Below are 23,138 nucleotides of genomic sequence, written 5' to 3'. Positions count from 1 at the left end.
GCAGCGACCGCAGCGCTCTGCGCACGCGCACCTCTCCGCGCGCCGCACTCCAGTGGCCCTCGCGGAGCCCCGTAGCCGCGCGCCCCACCGAGCCGGCGCCAAGATGGCGGCGCTGACGAGCGCAGAGCGGCCGCGCCGGGGTCCGCGGGGGCCGAAGCTGATCTTCCGCGGCTGAGCCCCTGAGCCGCCCTCGAGGCAGGCGCTCGGTCGCCGGGGCCCGGGACATGGTGCGATCCGCGCCGCGCCGCCGCCGCCGCTGCCGCTGCTGCTGAACTCGGGAGCCACGCCGGGCTCGGACGTGGGAGCGGGAAGATGTTTTCCGCGCTCAAGAAGCTGGTGGGGTCGGAGCAGGCTCCGGGCCGCGACAAGAACATCCCGGCTGGGCTTCAGTCCATGAACCAGGCGCTGCAGAGGCGCTTCGCCAAGGGGGTGCAGTACAACAGTGAGTGTGGCCCGACGTGGGGTTCCTGCGGGGGCACGTGGAAAGTGGGGGCACGGGTGCAGCGGGCGCCGTCCCGCGGGGTCCGCAGGCCCCGGCCGCGCCGTCCAGGACTTGTGGTAACCGAGGCGGGCCTCGCCCGGGAAGCTCTGGGGGGCCCGTCGCGCTCCGAGGGCCTCGCCGTCTGTGTGCAGGTGAGCTGAGCCCTTACCTGTGCCGGGCACGTTGCGGGTGCCCCAGGGGCGTTCCCTTGGAGTTGGGAGGTGATGCGGGCCGGAGAGGAGGTCCTAGAGGACCCCAGGGCCAGAAGGTGGGCTCCTCGGCCCGCGGCGGTCCCCTCTGACCTGTGGGTCATTCCCGAGGAATGCTGGCACGATGGGACATTCGAGTGAAATTGGTCTAGGCGGTTCCTGGTGCGTCTGCGGTACCCTCATTGGCCCAGGTGACCTCGTCTAAGAGGAATTCTTACATAACGTGGGGAGAGTCTGTGGTGTATGACGCTTCTTAAAGGGCGGGGTGGAGCTCTCCATCCATGAACCGTGGGGTCACCCGCAAGAGAAGAGAGCGGAGGACTCCGCTGGCTTTGGTAGTTGGAGCTATGGGATTTTTCTTTGTAGACTTCGAACCCCGTTTGAAGACGGAGTGTCAGCTACGCCGCACGTTCTTGCCTCCCCCCCCCCCCTTTTTTTTTAAGAAGCATTTGTAAGGGATATATTTAGAAAAGCTCCAGAAGGCACAGGCTCTTACTTGTTATTGTAGAGATTTCTTTTCTCCTACGGGAAAGAGGAGTTATTTACCAGATACCCTGAAAGCCCAGATCGTTTCCAGTCCTCAGTTATAAATTATGTAAATTGTGTAGCTCCTAGAGGCTGACCGTCCTCTTGACCTCTTTAAAGTTTTTCCATGTTGCTCGCTTTTTGCTAGCAGTATTTAAAGATTTTTTAATGTTGTTCTCTGCTTTTAAATTGTTTCCCTCTTTAAGTATTTCCATATATTGCTACAAGATACTGGACATTCCTCCCTTTGCTACTTTCAGTCTCTGTGATGACCCATATTTCAGTAACAATGTACCATATTAAGAAACTGATTGGAAAGACTTTGGGTTTAAAAGAGGGATCGTTTTGCATGTATTTTACCCAATTTTGTGTGTATTTCTCTCACATTCCAAGAAGAGAATAGTAAGTCAAAATACTCATTTACACAAGTCTTTACAATCCACCTTTGGTTCCCTTATTTAATTTTATTATTTATGGTATTATTTTTTAAAACTTAATCTTAGTCCTTTGGAAACTGGACCTGAAAAATGTTCACCTTTGGAAAAGCACTTCCTGGTGGGCACACCCCCTGGTCCTGGGTGGGCGGGAGTAAAAAGTAGAAAGGACATTGGAGTCCTTCCAGAGAAGAGACCCGCCTCAGGAACTGGGGAGGGGGGGGCAGATTCTGATCCGGAACAAGATGAATGAAAGGCGGTGCAGTTGAGAGAAACGGGGTGCTGTGCCCACAGGACATTTCGGGGTGATGCTGCCCCTGTAGTTGGCTAATACTGCAATTTTGAAACTTTTAAATTTTTTTATTAGTCAGTAGAATAGAACATTTCTAATACTTATTTCCCAAAACATCTTACTTAGGGGAGCAAACCAGCAATATGATAGTTCTAGACTCAGGACTTTTATGGGTAAGAATTGATGACTGTCTCTTACAGAACCTCGTCCTCCTGGGGCAGATAAGTCATTTTCTTTTAAATTGCTATGACGATGAGAAGTGACACCCATGCAGAGTCCCAGCATACACATCCCGTTTAGAATCAAAACCCAAATGAGACATTGGACATTGTCCATGGTTTGGAAGTCATGCGCGTGTAAAGTGGAAGGATGCTACCTGTGTTGGGTCCAGTGAGGAAGCACCGGTCTTGTGCATTTCGTCCAGACTGCCCTTGCTCCAGGCTGCATTCCTTACTGAGAAAGCCTCCAGACGTTGGGACAGCCAGAGTCCTGGCCAGTCGGATTTCAGTGCTAGAACTTAAAATGGAGTTAAACACTTCCTTGCCAGGAAACCTTTGAAAGGTTGGTTTCTGGGTAAGAGAGCTTTTTCTTTCGGAAATAAACAACTGTGTTTGGCAAACTATTTGACCTGCCCCAGCAGGGCCGATTTGCAAATTCCCAAGCCTTTGGTGCCCGTGATCTGCCACGTTTTCATTTATAGGTTTTCCTTCCCTAGCGTTCATTTACTTAGCAAATATTTACTAAGCGTAGATCAGTGAAAACCCAGACATCAGTCTCTGCCTTGTGGAGCTTCCATTCTAGTGGGGGTAGAAAGGCAGACTGTGGGCACTAAACACGACGAGGAGGTAACCATATAACCCATCTGAAGGGTGGACGAATGGAGCAGGGTGGGGGCTGGGGTTGGGACTTTAAGTAGAAGGTCAGAGCGGGCTTCGTGGAGAAGGGCCAAGGGGGTCACAGCGGAGCGAGATCAGGAGAGAAGCACGGGGGGCCAAGCCGCGGAAGTGCGGCCCTCACACCATCCTGGGCACTCTGTGAACGGGACACCTTAGAGGGCTCTGCGCAGAGGAGCCACTGCTGCGGTGGGGGTGAGGGGCTGCCCAGGAGGAGGTGGCCAGCTGGGCGTCTGTCTAGTGATCCCTGCTGGTGGTACGGAGAAAGGGCATCGTTGGATTTCAGTTGTGCCTCCTGCAGAGTGATTGATTGCATCATTTGCATCCAAGATAAACCATACTTTTTTTTGTTGTATGAAAATACAAAAAAAAGATTCCCTATCTTGCAGGAAATGTGTGGCAGTGAGTGAATCACTGTTGAACCAGGGAGTGGGAGAGATTCTTGGGTCCTGGAGTAGATCCCTGGGTCTTCCGCGTTGTGTCTTTACTTAGAATAAAAGAAAGACGTGGAATAGAACAGAGACTTATTCTGTTAAGTAAAACGTCTGGCATGCCACATGCTTCTTAAGTAAAGGGCTCCGCATCACTTCTTGGGTCAATCTTAATTAAAGGTTTTTCAGTGAATCACTTATTTAGCTTATCTGAGCCGGTGTCTAAGGTTCTGAGATTGATCTGACTTTTTAATTTAAAAGTAGAGGCCAATTCCTTTTTTTAATGGATAAAAGCAGATCATTTTATTTATTTCTGACGTTATACGGTTTCTTCTAATGAACTTTTTTGAAGAGTAAATTTCAAATTTTAAAAGGATTTCAGTTGAAGAGAGAGAAAATTAAGACTTTTCATTCTCAAAACAGAATAGAAAACAAATATCAATATATGTTAAAATTGGTAAAGATGTAAAAGAAGGAAACAGTTCTAAGATTATATCAAGACTCTGGACAGACAAGCCGTGTTTGAAAAAAGAACCAAAGAGACCCTCCAGAAATGAAGGAGCAGGTCACGAAGACAAAGAGCCGGCAGGCAGGCGAAGCAGCACAACAGCTGAAGGTGGAGGTGGCACCTGGCAGGGAGGTGCGGGCCCAGAACTGAGCGATGCCCACACACATGTGATCTGAGTCTCAGAAGGAAAGAATAGCAGGGATGGAGAAGAGGCAGTTACTGCAGAAGTGCAGGCTAGGGCTTTCTGGAGTTCCCAGAGTACATGAAACTCCAAGAAACCCAGGGCCAGGGCTTTCAAACTCCCAGAGTTGGACACATCATGGGAATTTCAGGACAGCAAAATCAAAGAGGAAAATTGTAGAAGCGACCAGGGCAAGCAGAGGGACAGCCGAGAGCCTGACAACACGCTGACGGTGATGGTGGTGGAGATGTTCCTGTGGGGAAATCCTGGTTGGCCTAGAAATCTGCACCAAGTAAGTGAGTGCGATTAAACCCCTCTCCAGTGTAATTGGACAGTTTCTGTGCGAAGGTTCCTGCTGAAATAAATCCCGGAGGAGGTCCTCCAGACAGATGGAGGGGGAGCTCGGGAGATGGAGGAGGTGTGCAAGGCACAGGTCAGCACGGAAATGGGTGAACGAGCATCGTGACTACCGTGGGGAGCGCAGAAGGGGAAGCCAGAACACTAGCAATCAACGTGTAACCCACGATGGCGCTGACCAGAGCTGTGTTTAAGTGGGAGCCGAGGACATGTATTAACTTCAGACTTTACTGCAGCAAAGGTGTGTGTTAAAAATTTAAGAATAGAAATAGATCTCAAATCTTCCAAATAAATACCAGGCAAAAGAGGAATATAAAAAAAAAAAAAACCTTGCCCAACAGGAAAGAAGGCAGAAAAGAGGGGAGGGAACCCCGGCAGTGACTGGAAATGATCGCACGTGGCGGAGGGGGTTACCCGCCTCTGTTGGCAGGCAGACGCACCAGTGAAAGAAAGACTGTGACTTGATTTCTTTCTGGCTGTGTGATGTGTAAGAGACACGTCCAACACATGATGGCATAGAAAGGCTGAAAGCAGGTTTGTGGAACCAAGCAGTGGGTCAGTATCAGCCATAAGGAAGCTGCACCCGTGGGATCCTCATGCTGGAGCTGTGGGGACTCACACTGGGTGCAGGTCAGACACCCGGCCGGGCGAGAGGAAGACTCAGCAAAGAGCAGGCGTCTGCACGCAGCCCCGCTCAAACCAAGGAGCGTTCCTAAAACCGGCAGTCCGAACAGACATCCAAGAATATGTACCATAAAAACCACATTCTGGGGCCACAATGAGTAAAACTGGATAGGAATAACAAAAAAGTACAACTTTGGGGGGGAAACTTAAAAATATTTCTAAGTAATTTATGGGTCAAAGAAGTATTTGTAATCCAGTGATAATGAACAGCCCACACACTTGTGGTGGTCATGGACCTGAGAATACAATGTGAAAACCCAGGAAAAGAACAGGATAAACCTCAAGAAAGTAAGAAGAAGTAAATGACAAAGAAAAAAGCAGAAGCAAGTGGGTTTTAAGAAGGATCACTGGAGGCGTCCAACAAAACACACAGGGTGTGTGTACGTGACTGGTCAAGTAGACGAGCCTCTGGGAAGATTAATTAAAAAGACAAAACAAATATCCGGGAGGATGAAGAGTACACAGCAGCAACCATGATGTCTAGAACATAAAATGTCATGGATGACTTTGTGCTAGTACATTGAAAACTTAGAAGACGGCGCCCTAGAGGATGACGGGGTGAGAAACACGGAGTCCACGCCGGCCCTGCCAGGTGCTCGGTGCCGGTGGGGGAGACGCTGCCCCCAGGCCTCCACATCCACACTCCTAAACACTGGCTGAGCAAGCAGAGTAGAATCCAGGCTTCCTGTTGTCATCCCAAATGTGGTCTTGAGGAGCCCTGCGTCCTGCAGAATCCTGCACCGAAGATGCCAGGGCTCTGGGAAAGTAGGGTAAGAGCAGACGTGGGAATCGTGGGGCCTGCAGAGGTGAGCACAGCCTGCCCCAACCTGCCCCACGGGCACCCGGCTCTGGACCACTGCGTTCCCAAGTGCAGAGTCCCGAGGTCGACCACCTGCCCCGGAGGAAGTCCGTCGGGGGCCTGGGGGAGAGCAGGGCTGCCGGTGCCCCGAGTGAGCGAACGTGTGCCCATGGCCTCGTCCCTCCGGGGGCTCCCGGCCAGCCCACCTCACTCAGCTCTCCTGGCTCGCCAGCCACACGTGCACAAGAAGCCGTGCATGGACTCTCTCGGTGGAGTGAAAGTTTGCCTTTGCCTTGACTGTTTGCCTGATCTGTGCTTTCTCCCCCGCAGTGAAGATCGTGATCCGAGGGGACAGGAACACGGGCAAGACAGCCTTGTGGCACCGGCTGCAGGGCAAGAAGTTCGTGGAGGAGTACATCCCCACACAGGAGATCCAGGTCACCAGCATCCACTGGAGCTACAAAAGTGAGGGCAGCGGGGGTGGGGGTGGGGGGCTTCCGGGGGTCTGGGCGGGCACCGGCCTGCTGGGTAGGGGTTTTCCTCCCGTCGCCCTCCCCCAGCCTGGGGTCGTCACAGGAACACCGCACACGCATGAACTTGGGGGCTCATCAAAGCCACTTTGGGGTTGCCCTGAAGTCCCCTGTCCCGCGGGAGACTCGGTCCACTTGGGGAGCGGGGCCAGAGGCCCGGACCTTCGGACGTCCCAGGGGCAGAGCCTCCGGGCAGGGACCATCCCGGCCACAGCGCGTGCTGGGCCCCAGCAGACAGAGGCCCCTTGGGCCTTGGAGCTCAGCTCTTGGCGGCAGTTGTGAAGTGCCAGTCCCCACAGGGTCCTGGGAGGGGGTTTGTTGGCAAGACTGCCTGATGGGCAGGACACACCTGGCGGCCACCAGGCCGTAGCCAGAATGGCAGGCACCTCCACTCCGCTCCTGGGGGACAGCGACCACGGGGCGCCCTGCTGGGAGGGAGAGAATCCACTCTGCGTGCTCAGGAGCCAGAAAGCAAAAGACCTTTGAGCCATTTTAAACATTCCTTTTCGTTGAAAAAAAAATCCAGCGGGCCAACAGCAGGACACACGGGCCTTTGTAGAAGTTCTGACTCCCTCCTAGGGACGGCCAGGCCGTGACGTAGGACAGCTGTGTGGACTCAGTGTTGCCCTGCCCGCCAGCTGCACAGGAAAGCCTCACCCCCTAGGGCACCCCTTCCCGGTTTGGGGTGAAGTTGGCAGGGACAGCGCACTTCTTGTGCCCTGCAGCTTGGTGGCAGGTGCCCGGCAATTCCCTACCTCTCCCCTTTCCCCACGGAATCCCTGGGGTGGTGGGTGGACCCGCTGATGGCCCGGGCATGTGCACAGGCCCTGACGCCAGACTGGCCAATCCCAGAGCCTGCTCCCCTGGCCCCCCGCACGCAGCAGAGCAGAGACCTCTGCCAAGGAGCAGCGGCAGAATCCCTGGAACTGGGCCTTCCCGCAGAAGCCGGGGGGCCTGCGGGGCCCTGAGTTCTGGCTGGGCACGAGCCCGCCCCAGGGACCCTTCGGGACACGGGGTCATGTCAGCTGAGGAGGTATCCAGATTGTTCCCTGCCTTCCAGGGAGGGGGTGTCCTGGGCACAGCACCCGCCAGCCTGGGCGGGAGCAGGGGCCCTTGGGGAGGCGCCGAGTGGGGACAGTGACATCCGCACGGCCCCTGAAAGCGGCCCATCTTTGAAACCGGAAGTTCACACTGGCTGCTGATCTTACTGTTTTCCCCCTATTTTAGCCACTGATGATATCGTGAAAGTTGAAGTCTGGGATGTAGTTGACAAAGGTAAGTCAGATCCTTCTGTGAGCGTGCTTTTCTCTTTCAAGCTTTGCTTGTGCTGCGGAGGAGAACAGCTGTCCTCCCTCCCTCGCTGGCGGCCCCTCCTCTGCTGCCTCCTGGCGCCTCGGTCCCTTGACTCTGGCTCCTGGGCACAGGGGCCATCGGAGGCCTGGCTCTGTGCTGACCGTGCCATCGGGCTCCGGGTGTGTGGTCCACGATGGAGCGCCCGGTGCTGACCAGTCGGGGCACCGTGGTCTTTGCTCTTGAAACACCTGTTCCACCCGCTTGAACTGAGCACGTGGCCATGGAGGGCAGACACCGACCACACCCAGAGGCTCTGTGGGGCTGTTCAGGGAGCCCTTCCTGCAGCACCGTGGGTGTGGCAGCCCACTTGTTCTTGCCCCTGTGCCCAGAGCCAAGGGTTCTTGGCTTCTGAAGTAGCTTGAGCTTTCAGGGACATCAGCACGCACACAGACCCCAAATGGCCGTGCCTGTGTGCACCAGGCGGGCCGGGGTGGGGGGCGTGGGCATGTTCGCCCCCAGTGTTTCATCTCATTCATTTCCTCCTTGCACCCAGGCCATAGGCCCCTCCTCTGTGATGCTCGTGTTCCTCCCTGGGGCCGGTGCCCTGTGCACACCATGGTCTGACCTCGCAGGTTTGACCTCCGACCCCCAGGCCTGGCCTCGGACCCCGCAGGCCTGCTATAGCTCCTCCCGTCCTTCAGGGACAAAGGGACGTTGTCTTCTACGAGCTTGTGATTTCTGGTGCAGGGCACGCGCTCTCTCCTACACCACGTTCTTTGGAGGTGGGTTTGGGTTCCGAGGACCCATCGAGCCGGGTGAGGATGCTGCTGCCCTGAGCCCGAGCGCCACGCTGGGGCTACTGCCCCCAGGATGCTTTAAACCCCACAGGGCCTGGAGGGGCCTCGTGCTCCAAACTGTGCTTACACTGCGTCCTGTGTGCGTGTGGCTGGGTAGCACTACGAAGCAGCCCCTTGCAGCCCAGCCGCCATCCGGATGTGAGGGGGAGCCGTCGCTCGGGCCAGGCTGCCCTCCGTGCCCCAGCACATCCCGCACCCCTGCCCCCTCGTGCCTGGCTCCGACTCCCTGGGTCTGCACTCATTCGGGACGGGATGCCCATGTCCAGAATGGGCTCTGTCTTTGGCGACGGGACCCCTTCCATGCGGCAGCGTGTCGTGTCTTCAGTGGGGGGAATGGCCTCATGGTACAGAGGCAGGCACTGCCCTGTTCTGGGAACCTTCGAGCACCCCACTTCCCACCCGTGGAAAGGCAGTGATGGGCTGGCCACAGTTCCCTGGGTGGCTGTTCACCACAGAGCTCCTTGCAGTGTGGAGAGGAGGCTTGCTCATGTGCCGGCAGCCAGGGGCAGGGGCAGCATTCCGTATGAGCGCTCCGTCATCTGGTCCCCCTCGGGTGGGAATCTTCAGAGTGGGAAGGGAAAGTGCCTTCTCTACCACCCTAACTGGTCCCCTGTTGGACACGGTCTGAGGCTCGTCCACAGCAGCAAAGGGCCTCGAGTTGGAGGGGGGGTGGCAGCGGCTGAGAGATGGTGCCCCTCATGGTGGGAGCGGGCGCGGCATAACTCTGGCTGCCCGGCCCTCCTCCCAGGAGCACTGGCCCAGGTTCCGCTCTGCTCGCAGCTGGGCGGTGGTGGCACATCCTGGGCTTCGGCCACACCTGTTGGCAGTCGTGGTGCTCGGGCCTCGACCCTGTGGCCCCAGGCATCCACTGGGAGGGCGCGAGGTGGCCAGTGTCTTGAGCTGGGGGCACCTCCAGAGACGGGATCAGAGGGTGGTGAGAGGTTCTGGGAGCGGCTGTGGAAGAGGCAGGGGGCGACCTTCTAATGAACAAACCCCGGTTTGTTGGTTTCGCCCAGCCCGCTGCTCTGAGACTGAGGGCCCCGGGACCCTAGGGTGACGAGTGGTCCTTCCTCCCCTGTCAGAAATGTGTGAGGTGGAGGGAAGGGAGGTTGGGCATGGGAGCTCTTACTGCTCAGGTGGTTCCACGGCTTCCTGGCCCCAAGCCCAGCTCGTCCACCCTCAGCACCAGCTCAGGGAGCCTCCGTGGCCTCCCTGGGGTCCTGGCCGTGTCCTACCCTAGGGTCCCGGGGGCTCCAACCCCAGCCCGTAAGGCACCTACTGGAGGTGGGGGCAGGGGCATGGGGGGCAGTGGGACGCAAGGAGGGGCTGCTACCCGCTCAGGCCATCCTTGGGCCCAGCATTTCCACCCCGTGACTTTGTGTCTTTTCTTAAGGAAAATGCAAGAAGCGAGGTGATGCCTTGAAGATGGAGAATGACCCCCAGGAGGTGAGCTGCGTCTGTTCCCACGTGGCCCACTATTTCGGGTGGGGGGTTGTGAGCAGGCATCTGTTCTTCAGGCCCCTCTGCCTCCTGCCTGGCCTGGCCCTCCTGAGGACTCCATCTGTGCTGGTGGACTCAGGTGGACTCAGTGGCCACTCCCGTGCTGCCCTTGGTCACGTAGGGGTGGTTGGGGTCACCTGAGCTGCTGCTCTGTGTCAGGGATGCCCGCCAGACCCTACTCGGAGTTGGGGTGACCTGAGAGGAATTTAGGTGAAGTGGCCAAATTTTATATCCGTGTTACAAAGGCCTCAGCCATTAAAAGCATAGGCATACCTTCAGGTGTGGCCCCGGGCACACGTGGGCGTGATTGTGGCTCCGAGAGGGCTCTCACCACGGCCGCCACCTTGACACAAAGAAGTCAGGGGCCAGCTAGCACTCCTTCCGGTCTGCGGAGCTTTCTGATGGCTTCCAAGAGCCCTTCTCTCCGGGTCCTCCTGTCCGTAGACGACCTCCTGACAGTGGGCAGCCTTTAGGATTCCCTTTTAGGATAGGAAGATTCAGTGACCGCCTGGCCCAGGTCTGTGTGGTCTTTGTGGGCATGTTGCTACCGCCCCCAGCACTGCAGCCTCCCTGGTGTGTGTGCTCTGGAAGGTTCTCTGGGACATGCATCCTCAGGTCTGCGACGCATTTCTTCAGCTCAGTTGTCCCAGCGGTGGAGCGTCCGTGAGCCCCAAGGTCAGAACGCTGCCGACAGCCGATGCGGGAGACCCTCAGTTGAGGGCAGGCACGATGTGGCCTCCACTCCAGATAACCTTGAGTCTACGTTTTTTTTTCCCCAAAATGAAAATAGCCATTGTCTTTTCAGTTGTAAAAGTCCTGTTCAGCCTTTCCCAGGAGATGGTGGGTGCTCATCTGTGGGACCTGGCCTGGGGCACCGTCTCTGAGGCCCGATTCCCCCATCCCTAGGCGGAGTCCGAGATGGCCCTGGATGCCGAGTTCCTGGACGTGTACAAGAACTGCAACGGGGTGGTCATGATGTTCGACATCACCAAGCAGTGGTAAGGGCGCTGGCCCGTGAGCAGTGTGCACGCTGGCCATTCAGCCACGCTTTTCCCGGGGGGCGGAAGCTAAGGCGGATCTCTCCCCACATGTGCCTCCCAAGGACCTTCAACTACATTCTCCGGGAGCTTCCCAAAGTGCCGACGCACGTGCCTGTGTGCGTGCTGGGGAACTACCGCGACATGGGCGAGCACCGCGTCATCCTGCCCGACGACGTGCGAGACTTCATCGACAACCTGGACAGGTGGGTGCCAGCTCGCAGGCGCGGCTGCTGCGGGTCGGCCTGTCCGCCTGGGACGCTCCTGCTTGCGCCCTCCCCTGCCTCGAGCCCTGGCCGCCCACCCAGCTGCACGGCCCCGGGTCCCCAGGTGCTCCAGCTCCCCCGGTGCTCCAGCTCCCCCGGCTTCCCTGCCCCGCCTGGCCTGCACCCTGCCCCTCCAGGATGGGGACGCACACCTGGAGGGTGGGGTGTGGGTGGGCAGGACCGAGGGTGGGCACCTGGCTTCCTGGCACCGAGCAGTCCCAGGTGCCAGGTGGGGGCGGCCTCCCTCTATCGCTGAGGCCAGGGCCAGGCGCTGGGGATGGTGCATCGAGGTCCTGCCGGGGCAGGCAGGCAGCACCTTCCTGGTCCAGGCATCCCCTGGTGGGCGCCCGGCTAAGCAGAGCCCTCTGAACCTCAGGTCTCCACCTGGGGACTGTGAGCCCGTCACCCACAGGAGGCGACTCAGCCCTGCAAGGGGGTGCTGGCGCCAAGGGTGGCCCGCTGCCCCCGCCGTCTCCCACGTCTCCGTGCTTTTCCTGACAGGCCCCCGGGGTCGTCTTACTTCCGCTACGCCGAGTCCTCCATGAAGAACAGCTTCGGTCTCAAGTACCTGCACAGGTTCTTCAATATCCCATTCCTGCAGCTTCAGGTGAGCCCTGCCGGCAGGGTGCAGGGGGCGGGGCTTGGATCTGCCAGGGCCGCTGTGGCGCAGGGATGGGACCCGAGCGGGCGGGCACCTTGATGGCTTGGTTGGAGTGAGGCCATCAGTTAGGATGCCGTGTGCGGGTGCTGGCGGCCCCGTGATGGCCCACCCCGTCCCCTCCCCTTGCCTGGTGGTCTGGGACCTCGGCCTTTCTGGAACCACGGACCCAGCTGCGGGAGAACATGGGTGTCCCTTACACGTTCTCCCCGGGAGCTGCGACCCTCTGCGCTGACCCCTTCTGGGGCCCTTGTGTGTCCGTCCTCACCGTGGAGGTGCACTCGGCCCCGGCACCCAGATCAGGACGCCTCGGACCCTCCCTGTGGCCGTGCCGCTGTGTCCCCGCTGTGGACCTGGGCCCTCTCTGGCGACAGGTGCCGGGATGGGCCCTAGAAGCCCCTGCCCTCCTCCCCCCACTGTGCCCTCCTCGCCCTTTGCTGTTGGCGTTATCGACCCTCGTATTTGGGAACAGTTGTAGGTTTGCAGAGAGCGCAGAGCGTTCCCGTGCCCCGGTTCACCTTCCCGATTGCAGCCTCATGTTTCCACGGTGTTCCCATCAAGACCACAGAAACAGGCTTCGTCGGCACCTCCCGCCGGCCCCCTGTCCTGGGCCCCACCCAGCCCACCCCATACGTAGTGGTCACTCTTCCGCGGCTGCGCTGGGCTGTGACAGTTCTTCAGACGGGCCTGGCTCAGGGTCTATCTGACTTCAGATGGGTGATGGGCTTTCGTGCGCAAGACCCCAGAGGTGACTGCCCTGCTCATCACAGAGCGGGGACACGTGTCACCCACACGGCTTGTCACTGGGGCATTGACCCGTGGCCCTTGCAGCCACAGTGGCTTCTGTTCTTTCTCCAAAAGGATGTAGAACTTACTCGGGCGAGCGGCTGTCTTTCCTTTCCTCTCGCCTTCTTTTGAAGAGACGAGGCCTCTGCAGGCCAGGGCAGCGGGCATTTTCAGGGTGTCCAGACCTCACAGACGTGCCGGTTGCCCTTTCCTGGGTGTTGATCCACGTCACCTGTAGGAGTCCCTTTAACTTTCTGTCCAAGTAAAACATGTACACAAATCGCAGAAAAACACCCCCAGCGTGGGTTGGGGGGTGGCATCGGGCAGGATGGAAGCTGGAAGCTGCTGCTGATGCTGAGCCTGGGGCTGGCAGGAAGCGTGTGTTTTTCAGCAAGTGTTGGGGCTTCTTATACTTTGGGGTACCTTGTGTGAACAGGGCGCTGTCTCTCTGGGCGGTTCGCTCGCATCACGACCTCTGCCCCTGGAGCCCTGCAGAGCAGCCAGGCATCATGCCCCCCTGGGCGAGGCCGTGCGGGCTCCCGGCTCCACACACTCAGCTTGAGGTGGTTTTGTCCATCAAGGGCCAGCCGAGAGGGGCGCCAGGCTGAAGGGGTGGCTCATCGCAGCGACGGTCCCGGCTCAGGTGTCTGCTTCCTTTCCGTAGAGAGAGACGCTGCTGCGGCAGCTGGAGACGAACCAGCTGGACATCGACGCCACGCTGGAGGAGCTGTCCGTGCAGCAGGAGACCGAGGACCAGAACTACGACATGTATGTCGGCCGCGGCTGCCCTCAGCGTTTAGACCCTGCAGGCAGGGCTCTGCGGGCAGGTGACACGTGTGCCCTGTGGGCCAGGCCTCCCTCTGAGCTCGGGTGTGCGCTTAGCGGGGCCGCAGCATGAGTGCCACCCACCCGGGTAGATCTGTCCGCGTGGAGTTGTGTTGCTCAAAGAAATCGAGTCATTTCAGCTTTGACTGTGGTCCAGGCCCCACGGGAAGGGGGCGACGGTGGCTCTCTCCGTGCTGTCAGGCCTCGGCTCCTCCTTGGGAAGCAGATACCGGGAGGATGTGAGGTTGGACACCCCAGGGCCCTGCCGCCCCCTGCCCACTGAGCACTTCGGGCCCGGCCTGCTTTCACCGGGTGTGACGGGCACACAGTGTGGCCGTCAGTTCACGGAGGTTCTTCTGCAGCTGCTGCCCCCAGACAGCTGCCTGCCTTGCGGGGGTGGAGGGAACACGGCGTGCAGGCCTGGTGCGGCTGTAGGCGCTCTAGCTGCCCGGCCCCCGCCTGCCTCTGTCCAGACTGGCCCACCTGTCGGCCACCTGGCATGCAAAAGGGGGAGCCGCTGACCCGGCCACGTGTCCACCCCAGGCCCCAGCAAGACCGGCCACCCTGACGTTTTCCAGCCGAGGCCCCGTCCCTGTTTTGATGTATGTTTCCGAGATTGATGCCAGTGGAGAGAGCTCCTTGACCTTGGGAAGGCGTGTGGGGTGGGAACCAAATCTCCTGGTCCTTGATAGTGGAGGAAGGGGCGTTGTCCTGGCACTTCCAGCAGGACGGCCGAGCGGGTGGGGAGCAGCCCCCGGGCAGGCCCTCCTCTGCCCTCACAGGGTCTTGGGGCACCCAGAGCAGGTAGCAGGCCCGTCTGCCTTCCACAGCTCATGGGGAAGGCCTAACCCTGAACCACCCCTAAAAACAGGTGCTTCCTTTGTTTTGTTGAATTATCCAAATGTCGGGGCTGGGGGGTGGGGAGCAGGCTGCTTCCCCACCCGTGCTCACGGCCTGGAGCACGGGCTCTGGCTGCGGCCCAGGCAGGACCCTCACACCTCCCAGCTTCCCCAGAGGGACTCGAGGAAGGGCCTTTGGGTCTCCCAGAGAGAGATCCAGCTGCTGGTCCTGGAACAGCAAGAGCGGGGGCAGCAGGAGTTATTCTGGGGGGAGGATTTCTCCTGCTCCGGCTGCCAGGCTGGCCTCGCCGTGGACGCCACCCTGGGGCTGACCAGCTCCTGCAAGGTGTCCCCTGACTGAGAGCTTGGGTGCCCGGTGTCACCGAGCATAGGGTCCCTGGGGAGGTAGCAGCTGGAGCCTCCCCCCAGCGCCCCTCCCCAGCCAGCCCCCGGGACCAGGGCACTGGAAGAAGGTGGCGCCATGGGGGGGCTCGGCTGTGGGACATGGTGTCCCTGCGACCTCCCCTGAGCAGCTGGGGGACCGGACGAGGTCTGGGATGGATCCCGCTCCCAGCCTGCGCCAGGACCCAGTGCCTTGCCCGTCCTTCTTCCCACCGCCCACCCCTCACCCAAATACCAACCTAGAGGTGAGGGCGGCCGGCCCAGACGCCCCAGCCCCCCGGGACCCCGGCCCCCAAGCACAGGCCGGCTCTCCATTCCACACCTTCTGTTTGAAAGCCCACCCCACGGGAGGAGGGCCCTGCTACAGGCCTAGGTGACACCAGGGTCCTCAGCCAGTGGGACGGTCAGGCCCAGGCCACCCGGGTCTAGGCCCCTCCCTGTCTGGGAGGGTTGCAGCCCGTCCCTGTAGGTGGGTCCGAGAAACAGGGTCAGGGGGCATAGGGCGGGGGCACAGCAAAGCCTGCCTGTCGGCACACGCGCACCCCTCCCCTCGCGGGAGGAGACTCCCAGCCAGTGTTTGTGTTCGCACCTGTCACCCCCCGCCTTGGGGGTGCTTTCAGTGTTTGCCACCAGCCTGCGCTGGGAAACCTCCTGGAAAGGCAGGTAGGGGCTCTGAGCCTGAGAGCGAGGACACCCCGTCACCACCAGCACAGCAGCAGCAGCCTCTGAGGGGCCTCAGAGGAAGAGACGCGGGGAGGCGGCTTTCTCACTCCTTGCCCTGTTTGCCTGCAGCTTCCTCGAGATGATGGAGGCCCGCAGCCGTGGCCACGCGTCCCCGCTGGCCACCAACGGGCAGAGTCCGTCCTCGGGCTCCCCGTCTCCTGTGGTGCCTCTGAGTGCAGTGTCCACAGGGAGCTCCAGCCCCAGCACACCCCAGCCGGCTCCGCAGCCGCCCCTCCAGGCCCCCTCGGCTTGCCCGGGGCCCCCCTGCCCCTCGGAGGCGCCGCCAGCCCCTGCACACCCCCTGGTCCCAGCCGCACCCCCGCGGCGCGGCATCATCTCAAGGCTGTTCGGGACTTCGCAGGCGGCTGAGGTGGCCCCTTCACCCCCAGGTAGGCCCCAAGAGCAGCCCTCGGGAGGTGGGCACAGGCATCCCAAGTGGGGCGCGGCCCTGGCTCCCTGGCCCCGGGAGCCCTTGCCGGCCAGGATGGCGTCCCCCTTCTTCCTGCTGGGCAGGCAGCCCCACAGCCTAGCCACACAGCATCCTGCTCGTGGCCCAGCCTGGGGTGGACCCGGCTGGGCTGGGCGCTGGGCCAGAGTTGGTGCCTGCTGTCCACAGAGCCGGCCCCAGCTTCAGAGGCCCCGGCAAGAGTCCAGAATGTGGAGGACTTTGTTCCCGATGACAGTCTTGACCGCAGCTTCCTGGAGGACGTAGCCCCCCCAAAGGATGAAAAGAAAGTTGGAGCCAAGGTCCCACAGGACAGTGACAGGTAAGGGCAGGGCCTGGAAGGCAGGCGGTAGCTGCTGCCGTCCTCAGCCTTGGCCCTCGGCCCGTCAGGTGTGGACTCTGCTGCCTCCCTGGCACTGGGCAGGCGGAGGGGACAGGCACCCCATCTGGGCGCTGGAGACAAAAGCAGAGCTGGGCCTGAGGAGCTGAGGCAAGGGCAGCCTCACACCTGCCGGTGACCCGCCTGTCAGCAGCGGCATCTTCCTGTCAGTGACCTCCTTGGGCTGATGCCACCTGAGAGCACAGGCCGGCGGAAGGAGGCACTCCGGGGCCAAAGAGCCGCTGTCAGCCTCTCCCCCGGGGGGTGGCCGGTCAGGGCCGCACGGGAGAGGCTCGAGGCCCAGCGCACAGTCCCTTCCCGGTGCTGAGCCCGAGTGAGGCCTGCCGCTCCGCCTTCACCGTCACTGCGTGTCCCAAAGTGCAAAATACCAGACCGAAGCCAGCACTGTGCCCCTGCCAAGGGAGGGCCCCGGCATCACTGAGCCGCTCATCACCCTGGGCCCCACACCCCTCAGCCCACCACCCCACGGGAGGGCACCCGCTTCAGGTGTCCCCCTGCAGGCCCCACCGTGGCTTCCCGCCGCACGGGGGCATCCCTGTCCTCTCCTCAGCCCACCTCACGCCTGCTCTCCTGTCGACCTCTGCCCCAGCTCTGCTGCAATGTGGTGGGTCCCCTACACAGAACAGCCCCCAAGGCCACCCTCGAAGTGGGTCCCCCTTTGCTGCGTCCACGCAAGGGTGGACAACCCCGCCGTCAGGGCCCTTGCCCGGCACAGAGGGGCCTGGAGATCAGGGCGGGCGCTCCGTACCCCACTCGTGACCTCTGACTGCCCTGCCTGTCCTTTGCAGTGATGGGGAGGCCCCAGGAGGGAACCCAATGGTGGCGGGTTTCCAGGACGACGTTGACCTCGAAGATAAGCCGCCCAGTAGGCCCCTGCCACCCACGGGCCCCATCCCCAAGGAGCACAGCACTCTGTCCAGCGAGGAGGAAGACGAGGTGGCGGCGGGGCGCCTCGAGGCCACCGTCCCGGCCCCCCAGAAGTGCTCTGAGCCAGGGACCAAACGGTGTGTTGGGGGTGGGAGGGAAGGGGTGTCCTGCGGGGGAGGGCAGCCTCAGGCTCCCTGACCCTCCTGTGTGTCCTGCAGTTCCTCCACGAAGGCCTCGAGGCCACACCAGGACGCAGCTCCCAGGGCCACAGAGCCCCACTGGCCAGGCGGCACCGAGGGCTCCTCTCCGGGGCTGGAGGACGGGGAGGACAAGCAGGTGTCGTCAGAGAGTGACCCCGAGGGGCCTATTGCCGCCCAGATGCTGTCCTTCGTCATGGACGACCCTGACTTTGAGAGTGACTCAGATGCTCAGCGGAGAGCGGTGAGGACCGACCTTGGCACCCACGCTGCCTCCGAGTCCAGGGCGAGTGGTGGGTGGGGAATGACGGAAAGGCACGGAAGGCACGAGAATGCGGTGGAGGTCTTGCGGGGCGTGAGTCAGGGCAGCCTGGGTGAGCCGGGAGGGCTTCCCCGCAGGGGGCTGCGTGTGCCAGGCCCAGGCTGCCCCCGGTCTTGGGAGGATGTGGCGGGGGACCTCGGCGTCACTCTGGGTGAGCCCATGGGGCGGGGCCGGCGCAGGAGCCGCCTTACGGAGTCACGTGACAGGGAACTGGGGTGGGGGGCTCGGCGGCCCACCTGCCCGCTCCTTCTCCAGGGTGAGTTCCCGGTGCGAGAGGACCTCTCGGACGGGACGGATGAGGAAGCCGGCCCTGTCCAGCCGCCCCCGCCCCCCAAACCCCCTGCCCCCTCCTTCAGACTGAAGAACGACTCGGATCTCTTCGGGTTGGGGCTGGAGAACACAGGCCGCAAGGAGAGCAGCGAGGAAGGTAGCTGCGGGCGACGCGCCTGCCCTCCCTCCCCATCCAGCTGCGTCGGCACTGGTGACCTGTACTGTGTCCCAGCCAGGGGCCATGTTTCTGACCCCCTTACCTGTGCCTTTGAACCTGGGGGCCCCAGAGCACAGGAGCAAGGTCAGGAACTCAGGGGCGCAAGCAGCGAGGCCATCCCGCGGGGCCGGAAGCCCAGTCCCTTCTTTCTCTGTCCTGCTTGGGGTTCAGTTGTGTTCTGACGACATCCCAGGCTTTCAGGCAGGACCAGTCTGGAAGGATGGGCAGCTGAGGCATCCGACCGAGTGGCCACACAGGAGGCATTTGGCGGTGTGGGGAGCACTGCTGCGAGCTCTTCTGGACCCTCAGTCCGTCCGGCCCTGCATTGGTGGCCCTCCGTGGAAAAAGCTGGCATGGCCTCCTGGCTGCTGAGCCCCCGTGCTCCATGACGACCCTGGCCAGCTCCACGGTTCCCTGCCCCATCCCCAGCCTCCACCCTGGGCAGCTCGAGCCCAGCAGCGTCACCTGGGCCAGTCCTGGAACTACCTCGTCCCCAAAGTGGAGAGGAAAGGACCTTCCCGGGCCTGTCTTGGTGCTGAAGTGTCGGCCCGTCCACAGGAGTGGCTCCTGTTGCCTTTGTAGCCAGGACCCCACCCAGACCCAGGGCAGAGGCTTGAGGTGCTGGGTGTTCACTCTGGGCTGTGCTCACACTGGGACCCCGGCTCAGGGCCTCTGCTAGACCCGCCCACTCCCAGGCTCACACCAGTCCAGGAGGCCCGGGGAGGGCCTGGCCTCTGGTCCACGGGGAGCTGACGCTGCATCTTATCCGTGCAGATAAAGAGGGCAAGCCTCCCTCGAAGGAGAAGAAAAAGAAGAAGAAGGGCCGAGAGGTACACACACTCCCTGAGCCCTCCCGGGTGCCCTTGGGCAGCGTGGGCCCCACGGCGGGCTCTGCTCTCCCAGACCCCGGGTGACGCTGCACCCCCCCCACCCCCCCACCCCCCGCCCCAGGAGGAAGAGAAGGCCGCGAAGAAGAAGAGCAGGCGTAAGAAGAGCAGGGACCAGGCGGAGGACAAGGGCAGGGAGGAGCGGCGGCGGCGGCGGGGGCGGGGCACAGAGAGGACCGCGGTCGACGAGCTGGAGGCCTTCCTGGGGGGCGGGGCCCCGGGCGGCCACCTCCGCGGGGGCGGCGATTACGAGGAGCTCTAGGCCTGGCCGCCGCAGACCGCAGGGCGCTCCGCGTGTGCTGGGCGCGCTGGGCCTGCCCTGTGGGGAGGGGCTGCAGGCTCTGTGGGCAGCCGGCCCCCAGCGCTTCTCAGGGATGGGACTGAGGCCGAGGAAGCCCGTGAGGCTGTTTGCAGGGGTGCGGCGCTATTCCCGTCGCCTGCCCGGCCCCTGCTTGCCCTCGGCCCGCCGCACGCACTCACCCAGGCCCGCTGCATGCAGCGGCCTCCGCTTCGGCTGCGCCGGCGCTGCAGACCTCCGGTCCCCAGACCCTCGGGGCACCTATGCGCAGAGGGCAGGCGGCGCTCGTGCCTCTCTGGGGGCAGCTCTTTCCAGGCACAGCGACCGGCTTTGCACCTGCACCTGAGCTCGGGCGTGCGCAGGCCGAGCGGGGAGGCACTCAACACTCATGTCCTTTTGTTGTCCTTCCACACCACTCGGACCATAAAACTCTCCTGTTTTACTGCGCATCTGTGTATGCTGCTCCTGCTGCGGGGCCCCTGCCCAACTGGGACGGGTGTCCACCCGCCCCGCCCCCCAGCCCCCGGTCGGCGTGGGTGGGCAGGAAGGTCCTGAGCTCCCTACCTTTAGGCCACAGAGCCCTTTTTCCCTGAGACATGACTACTCTTGGGGGTAGGAAGTCTCAAACAGACCCAGCCCTACACGTGCCATGCCCTATCCAGGTGGGACCAGCACGGCCACCATCCAGTGTGCCTGGTCCAGCCCTCTGAGGGCAGCTGTGTGTCCCTGCTCCCACCTGACACCCAACCCTAACCCCTCAGGCCGCTCCCCGCCAGCTGTCAGCAGGGCCCTGCCCTGCCCCAGCCCCAGGTGCCCAGAGAACTGCTCTCTCCGAGGGCGTGGAGACTAGCCTGCAAAGGCAGAAGCGGGGCCTGGTGGGCGGGCCTCCCCCTCCCCAGTTCCTGTGCCTAGAGAGCTTCGCACCCAGGAGGCAGCGGGCCATCGGTCACTGGGCAGGTGTTGGGGGCTGGGCCCCAGATACCTTAGGGGCTCCCTTTAGCCCGGAGTTTGTGAGGTCGACTGTCCCTGTAGTACCCGCTAACGTGGGGGGCCACACTGACCTGAAGCTTGTCCAGGACCCCTCATCTAACGGACCCACAGTGTGGCAGGTCCCGGCCTTCGGAGCCAAGGGCATCGGTGACCTGCTCCTCTGCCAAGCTAGAATATGTCCTGCTCAGCATCTTGTGTGGGAGGGGCCTGGAGGGAGAAGGTCACCATGCAGTTCATGGGTGTGCAGAGCTGCCCAGGGCAGCGGCAGCCTCTGGACATTGGAGGTAGGGAGCGCAAGAGCGTGCCCTTGCATGGGGAAGCTGGACATCCTGGGGACAGGAGGCTGCAGGCACTCAGGTGGTGCCCATCTGGCCCCAGGTACCTGGGGAGGGCTTGGCACCTCCAGCACTGCAGCACAGAGGCCAGCAGGGCGGGGAGCCGCCCATCTGCTCCTGCCCGGGCTGAACCGAGGCGTGAATTCCGGGAGCTGTCTGCTGTGCGGGCCAGGGCTTAGGCTTCCTCCAGGCTTCCGCTCCAAGGCCTGCCAGGCCACCAGATGCCCTTGGGCAGGTGTCCTGGAGATGGGGGTTGGCAGGACCGGCCAGGTGCTCCCTGGACCCGGGTCCCCTCGTTAGACCCCAGGCCTGCCCTTGAGGCTGCAGAGAGCCCGTCACCCCACGCCCAGCCACAGCCCCAACCTGGAGCCAGCGGGGCATACGCGTCCGAGGCCCAGGCGCGGCCCCTTTAAGTGCAGTCCTGCCAGTCGCCATTGGGGGCAGCACTGAGCGGCCCGGCGGCCTCGCGCCGCTGCCTGGAAGCTTCTGCTGGTGCCGGGGACGCGGCGGCAGCGCGGGGGACGGCAGAGCTCGCCGGGCCTGCGCAGCCCACCGGGCGAGGTGGGGGAGCACCGCCCAGGTAAGGGGTCAAGGTCGCTGCCCCGCGGGTCTTTCGCAGGTGCGGCACCTGCAAGGGTGGGGGTGCCGCCCCTGGAGGACGCCGGTCCCCACCCGGGCGCTCGGGGCAGGGGCCGGGCTGCTTGGCGGGGAGGCCACCCGCCGGGCTCATTAGGCCTAGGACCCCGGCGTGGGTGGACTGTCCCATCCCCACTGGCAGGGGTGTCGCCCAGTCTAGCTCCTCATCACAGGGCCGGGCTGTCACCTCCCTGGGGCGGAGCCTCACACCCCGTCATCCAGCCCCCAATTCCGGCCTAGCTTTAAGATGGAAGGGAGTGGGAGGGGGTGGTCCTGCAAACCAGGGGCAGTTGGGGTGCGCCTGAGGCTGAGATGGGGGCAGGCCTGGGTGGCCTTGACCCAGGAGGGCAGCCCTGCTGGCAGGAAGCCCCTGGCACACCCGTGACACAGAGGGTCAACCAGACCAGAGGTCCTACCAGGTGAGGACCCAGCTCACCCTGGAGCACGCTCCCCCAGACTGTGTGAGGAAGTGGGGACCTGTACCACTGTCTGAGCTCCTCCCAGCCTGTCCAGGCTCTGGGTACCCAGTGAAGCCGGTGGCTCAGGTCTGAACGTGAGCCTGGTACAGAGGGCTGGACCCCAGCTCAGCCTGCATGCGGGGGCACGGAACCTCAGGTTTCCATGGAGCCTTCCCGAACTGCTGTGGGGAGGGCCTGCCTGAGAATCGGGGGCGGCGGGGGCTTTACCCACCCACTGCCCTGCTTCCCCGGCTGGCGGCCTCCTGGCCTGGTGCTTTGCTCAGGGACCCAGGGGCAGCCTTGAGCTCCTGGCTCACAAGCCCCCACGTGGTCCTGCAACCAGGGCCCGGTTTCCGGCTGCAGTGCACTCACTGCAAAGATGGGAGGTCGCTCTGCCGGGCTTTTCACGACAGCCCCAGAGATCTTAGTGGGTTTCGCCACCCCAAGATGAGGGCGAGTCAGAGGATGTTTCTGCAAAGGAAAGGGAGCTTTAGGGTCCACTATGATCTTTAGAAGCATTACTCTGGCCTGGGCCACACGGAGAGTTGAGGGTGGGGCCGGCAAGTCCACGAGCCAAGACGCCATGCCTGGACCCGATGGGGCCACTTCAGGACCTGGGGCCTGACACAGCGCTGGGGGAGGACCGCGTGTCCAGCCTAGCCAGCAGGTGGGGCGGGAGGCTCAGGTGACTGAGAGTGGAGCTGCTGAAGGCCGGGGCCGGGACCTCACACTGCAGCAGTGGAGGGCTCGCTCTGCACTGGGTCTTAAGGAGGGCGCTTCAGCCACCTGCTCTGTGGAGCCAACGTCTATAAAGAAGTCTGTGAAGGCCCCAAAGGAGTACACAGTTGCTCCAGCAGTGGGCACCACGGTGGTGGTCCTGGGATCACACCCCCACTCTTCCTACCCCGCTGCTGGCCTGTCCCAGGAAAGGGGGTCTACCCAAGCCTGCCCAGTGGTCACTAGTGGGCGCAGAAGTTCGGGAACCACAGCCTGTTCTGGCTGACCCGCCTCATCCCAACAGAAAGTGGCCCAGAAAGGATGGTGTGGCTGAGGGGGCAGGACCTGAGCGGCTGGACAGCCGGGGTCCTCCTGCAGGTGCTTCTGACGCCAGCATGGAGCGAGTGCCTGCGGCCTCGGCCAAGGCCCGCGGCCAGGGCCGCCCCGCCCACTGTGCCCCAGGTAAGCCGGGCCAGCGCTGGGGGTTAGCGGGGCCTGGGCTACAGAGGGGCTGCCCTGACCCGCGTCTCCCCTCAGGGCGAAAGCCCCGAAAGGCCGAGTGAGCTGCAGCCTGGAGACCTCTTTTAAG

The 23,138-nt window shown here is 62.0% G+C and overlaps 1 protein-coding gene across 1 annotated transcript; it reads left to right on the top strand.

Annotated features, from left to right (window-relative positions):
• Positions 1-312: 312 nt before the first annotated feature.
• RABL6 (RAB, member RAS oncogene family like 6) lies at positions 313-19,860 on the top strand (the record flags this gene model as incomplete). The annotated part of the gene is made up of 15 exons (XM_079705917.1): positions 313-442; positions 6,125-6,259; positions 7,552-7,599; positions 9,868-9,920; positions 10,881-10,972; positions 11,077-11,217; positions 11,779-11,884; positions 13,386-13,489; positions 15,580-15,899; positions 16,127-16,277; positions 17,144-17,359; positions 17,441-17,663; positions 17,997-18,168; positions 19,003-19,058; positions 19,180-19,860. 15 exons carry the CDS (start codon positions 313-315, stop codon positions 19,375-19,377), a joined length of 2,145 nt encoding a protein of 714 aa, XP_079562043.1. The 3' UTR covers positions 19,378-19,860.
• Between the last annotated feature and the right edge of the window lie 3,278 nt (positions 19,861-23,138).

This window comes from Hyperoodon ampullatus, assembly GCF_949752795.1.
Source record: "Hyperoodon ampullatus genome assembly, chromosome: 6".
Taxonomy (NCBI): Eukaryota; Metazoa; Chordata; class Mammalia; order Artiodactyla; family Ziphiidae; genus Hyperoodon; species Hyperoodon ampullatus.
The sequence above is the reverse complement of the archived record's forward strand: the minus strand, read 5'-3'. Positions and strand labels throughout refer to the sequence as shown.